Raw genomic sequence first — 4,062 nt, forward strand, 5'->3', positions numbered from 1 at the left:
CGCGTGCGAGAGCCGACGGGTGCGTTGCGTCGCCAGCAACTCTTCTCATGATGCCGCGTCGTAGACACTTCGAACGCCAGGCGCAGTGTCCATCGATAGGGTATGTGGCACCTGTTGGACCTGGCGCTGACGCCGCTCGCCGTAGATCCAGACGACCGACGCGATGGGCACGTAATGTCGACTCGACTGCTGCGACCCCAGGAGAACTTTGAACAATGCGTGGCATACATTTTGAAGTCGACGTGATGCGTTTGCTGGACAATGCAATGAAAGCGTGTAGTTGCCTGGCATGTGGACGGCGCAAGGACCCACTTAGAACGTTCATGTTGGAGTCGTACAAAGGCGGTAGAGCTGGGGAGCCCAAGGGGTGGTCGTTGGTTATACCTCCAACTCTTGAACGAAATTGGTTTGCCCACTCGATCGAGACCAACCGCTCTTCAGCTCAGCGCGGCAGCAGCCATGAGCGCGGTCACGATCCCTCAAACTTGTTCCCCGTGGCTCTTTCCGCAGATGCACTCAGCCAAATCGGATGCTCCCAACAATGTGGACCCTCGACGCGAACGGTGGATTGGCGAGCCCGTGGCGCTACTGTCGAGAAGGTTTACACGGTTGCCAACGAGGCATTGGCGCTCACTCGACCTACATACATCTGCGATGTGTCGCCCACTTGCGCGACTGTCGTGCGGGGATGAACTGGATTGAACGGTGGGTTCGCGCGCGGGCGTCGAGAGCGGAGTTTCTGGGGACTCGTCTTCCCTCTCTTCCGTGCACGTCTTGGCAGATGCCAGCAGAGACTCCCATGTTGTGGTATGATTGAAATGCCTGCAGTCGTGGATGTGTGAGAAATGGCACATGAACGTGCTTCGTCGTTCGTGGCGACCCTTCTCTTTTGGCCATCGGCGGTCGTCGATTCGTTTTGGTTCTCGTGGGGACGAGGACGCAGCAAACGCCACTTGGATAGCATGAAGTTGACATCCCATCCGTCTTCGGATCGCGATGCAGCTGACGTCTGGCTCGTGCCGGTGTGTAGCTGTTTGATCTAGCGCCCTTACCCATCCCGGCCAGCACAACCTGCACAACGCCACCATCCCAGCGCGCTTTGCGTTTGTTAGGTGTCGAAAGCTTTCACATCCTGGTCCAAAGACCAGCGATGGGCAGACCATGGCCGGTGCATCGCGCACAAAACCAGTCATCGTGCAATGAGGCTAAACCGTCGATCGTTTGTATTGCACAGGCTGTTCGACGCCTTGGGGGGTTACCCACGTCGTGCGGCCATCGGGGTAATCCCTCGCCTTGCTTCCGTCCGGGTTGATGACTTCGCGGAATCCCGACTTCTTCTCGACCATGCGAGTGCCGTCTGGAAACGTGCTCCATTCGTCTCCGTTCGTTTCAATGCGCTTCGTCGTCCCATCGACAAACGTGATTTCTTTCGCTCCATTCGCATGGTGCTTCTCGACCTACCGCACACCGCAATTAAGCCGCCGTCCCCATGATCGATCACCATCGACGCGACCTGGCCATTGGGGAAATCAAACACTTGCGTCTGATCGGCGTACGTAGTGTGGCGCGTCTGGGCCGCGGCATAATAGTAGACCGTCTTGCCGCCTTCTGCTGCTGGGTAATTCTAAGCAGCCACGCAGGGTGAGAGCACGACATTGCCAAAAACGCACTCGACGACATCAATGGCCCACACGCACCTCTTTGACGTCGCCATTCGAGAAGCGAACGACCGAATGCCCGTCGACAAACACGTCCTTTTCCGTGCCATTTGCAAATCGAAATGTCTTGGCAATCGGGCCCGACGAAAACCGCCGCTCGACTTTGCCGCCAGCGTGGTGGATTTCTTCCCAGTCGTCGGTCTTCCCGTCCTAGCAACACAGTCAAGTTGACATGGCAGCTACGTCGTGGCATGCCACAGGCTCCACATGCGTACCTTGGCGACGCGGGGCGACGAAGCCGGTCTTTCAGCACCCTCGTGTCGACGTGGAGAGGCGCCGTCTTGCTCAGCGTCGTCCATGCCTTTGTGCAAGGAGTCTGCGTCATCATCGCAACTGCTCCTTCTGCTTCGAGGGCTTGCAAGAACGTCCTGCGGCGTGTGGGATGTTGCCGGCGCGGGCATTTGGTAGTGCGCCGGGTTGTACACGTCGTCATCTCCCCAGCTTTTGCCATGGGACTTGAGGGGTTTGGTTCGCGCCACGCGGCTTTGAACGGGAGCCGCTGTCGTCGGTGCACCCGCGATCGGAGAGTCGAGAGAATGGCGTGTTTGCCGCTTGTCTGGCTGGGTCTCGTTGGCCCAGGCCCAGTTGGCCAGCCGTTCCTGCTCCATAAACTTCAACTCGTCGCGAAGTTCGTCGTTTCGCATCTCGAGTTCCTACACAGTTCCATGCAACGTCATCGCTTCCATCTGGACTTGCGACAGTACCGCGATTCGATGCCTGAAAAAGTCGGTCGCGGCTTTGTGTTTCGACGTTTTCGTTCGGTCGTCCATCTACCCACAGACTGTCACGAACGCGGGCCACCGCCGCGAGGATGGTTTATGTCGACGGCACCTGCAACTTGACAATTTGAGCTTTAAGCGCGTCGATTTCGGCACGTTCCTTTCTGTCGGGCAGGCTGCCGCCAAATTTGAGCGCTTGGTCGACTGCTCGCCGCTCCTTTCGAATCCTCTTCCACTCGGCGTCGATGTCGTCCTGGGCCTTTCGCTTTTCCTCGAGCCACTCGTGCCTCTGCTGGTCCAACTTGCGCTGGTCGGCTTCAAGAGCCTCCCGCCGTTTCTGCAGCTTGAGTGTCTCATGCTTGTAATGCTTGACTTCGTGTTCCAGCTCCTGCAACTACACGCCACCCAAACCATGCGATGAAAACCAAGGCAAACAAAGGCCTTTTCACATGTTGGCCACGACGACGAGGATGCGAGCGAATTACCTTGTCGTCAATGGCGGGCGAGTAGTGAGGAAGCCTCGACGAGAGTGGAGACGCCGCCGCGGGGGTCGACGACGCCGCAATCGGCGGATGCGGTTTGTCCATTTTGGGCTTTCCTAACGGATGCGAAGGATTGGTCTTCGCTGCAGTCTTGGCGGCACCACCACTCGACCCATTTTTCGACCTTGACCCTGCTGATGCTGCCACCTTTTGCTTGAGTTTCATCTTGAGCGTTTGAAGCGATGAAGACGGAGGTGGAAGCGTTCGGTTGGCGGCAGCTTGCTGGAACCGTTGCTGGACATAGGACGCTTCCACATATTTAGGTTCGGGCGTGGTGACTTCGCCATGTTTGGTCGGGGCTCCTGTTGAAGCGTCGAGTTGGTGTGCAGCGCCCTCCGAGTTGCTGGTCGTACATGGTGGTCTTGGGTCGTCCCACGGCTCCGAGTCGGCAAAACTCATGTCTAAACTGCGCTCCTTGTCCTGCTGGACATGGCTGCCTGGAGAGCGTGGCAGAATGGAAGATTGATGGCCCAGTTCGCCTTCGTCGCACATGAAGCTGTGGTTGGACAAAGTGTCGTTGAGTTGCTTGGCTGAATCGTACACCGGTAGCGCCGGAGGCGGCGGGGCAGCGTTCGAAGCGATGTCCTCCCGACTCCACGCATCGAGCTCAGCAAGAAGGTCGCGGCGCTCGTTTTCTTGGTGCAGTGTCCACGGGGAGGAGTCGCCCGGATCCCAGTGGTCGGTTGACGTCGCGAGTTGCTCGTGTTGCTCTAAGAGTTGCTGCTCCAACGACTCGAATTCCTCCAAATCTTGTGCGTCTTGTTCAAGCTTCCAGTCGAAGGATTGAGCCACGGAAGATGGCCAATGTGAGGTCGAGGGGACGACGGGATGATGGCGCTGGTTCACATCGTCGTCGTTGACGCTATCATGGGTCGACCAAGTCGACAAGAGCTGCTCGCGAACGACAACGCTGTTGCTCGTACTCGGTATCAACGGTGGGGACGTATGGGCCACGGAAATGTACCGCGAAGACGACGCACCCAAGACTCTCGATTCACGACGTGGCTTGGATTCCAAGTCGCTCCATCGGGATTCGGATGGAGGAAGCGTATGCATGACCTGCCGTGTGCTTGCGTTGCTGGA

General features: G+C 57.8%; 1 protein-coding gene across 1 annotated transcript in view; it reads right to left on the reverse strand.

Annotated features, from left to right (window-relative positions):
• Window positions 1-1,169: 1,169 nt before the first annotated feature.
• H310_11123 (hypothetical protein) overlaps window positions 1,170-4,062 on the reverse strand; it is a 5,515-nt gene continuing 2,622 nt past the window's right edge. The window contains exons 3-9 of the mRNA XM_008877678.1: window positions 2,923-4,038; window positions 2,550-2,831; window positions 2,423-2,488; window positions 1,934-2,371; window positions 1,698-1,868; window positions 1,514-1,624; window positions 1,170-1,457 (exon numbers count right to left, since the gene is read on the reverse strand). Of these exons, the coding sequence (XP_008875900.1) occupies window positions 1,206-1,457; window positions 1,514-1,624; window positions 1,698-1,868; window positions 1,934-2,371; window positions 2,423-2,488; window positions 2,550-2,831; window positions 2,923-4,038 (2,436 nt within the window). The 3' untranslated portion in view covers window positions 1,170-1,205. The remainder of the gene's footprint in view (window positions 1,458-1,513; window positions 1,625-1,697; window positions 1,869-1,933; window positions 2,372-2,422; window positions 2,489-2,549; window positions 2,832-2,922; window positions 4,039-4,062) is intronic.

This window comes from Aphanomyces invadans, assembly GCF_000520115.1.
Source record: "Aphanomyces invadans strain NJM9701 unplaced genomic scaffold supercont1.29, whole genome shotgun sequence".
Taxonomy (NCBI): domain Eukaryota; phylum Oomycota; class Saprolegniomycetes; order Saprolegniales; family Verrucalvaceae; genus Aphanomyces; species Aphanomyces invadans.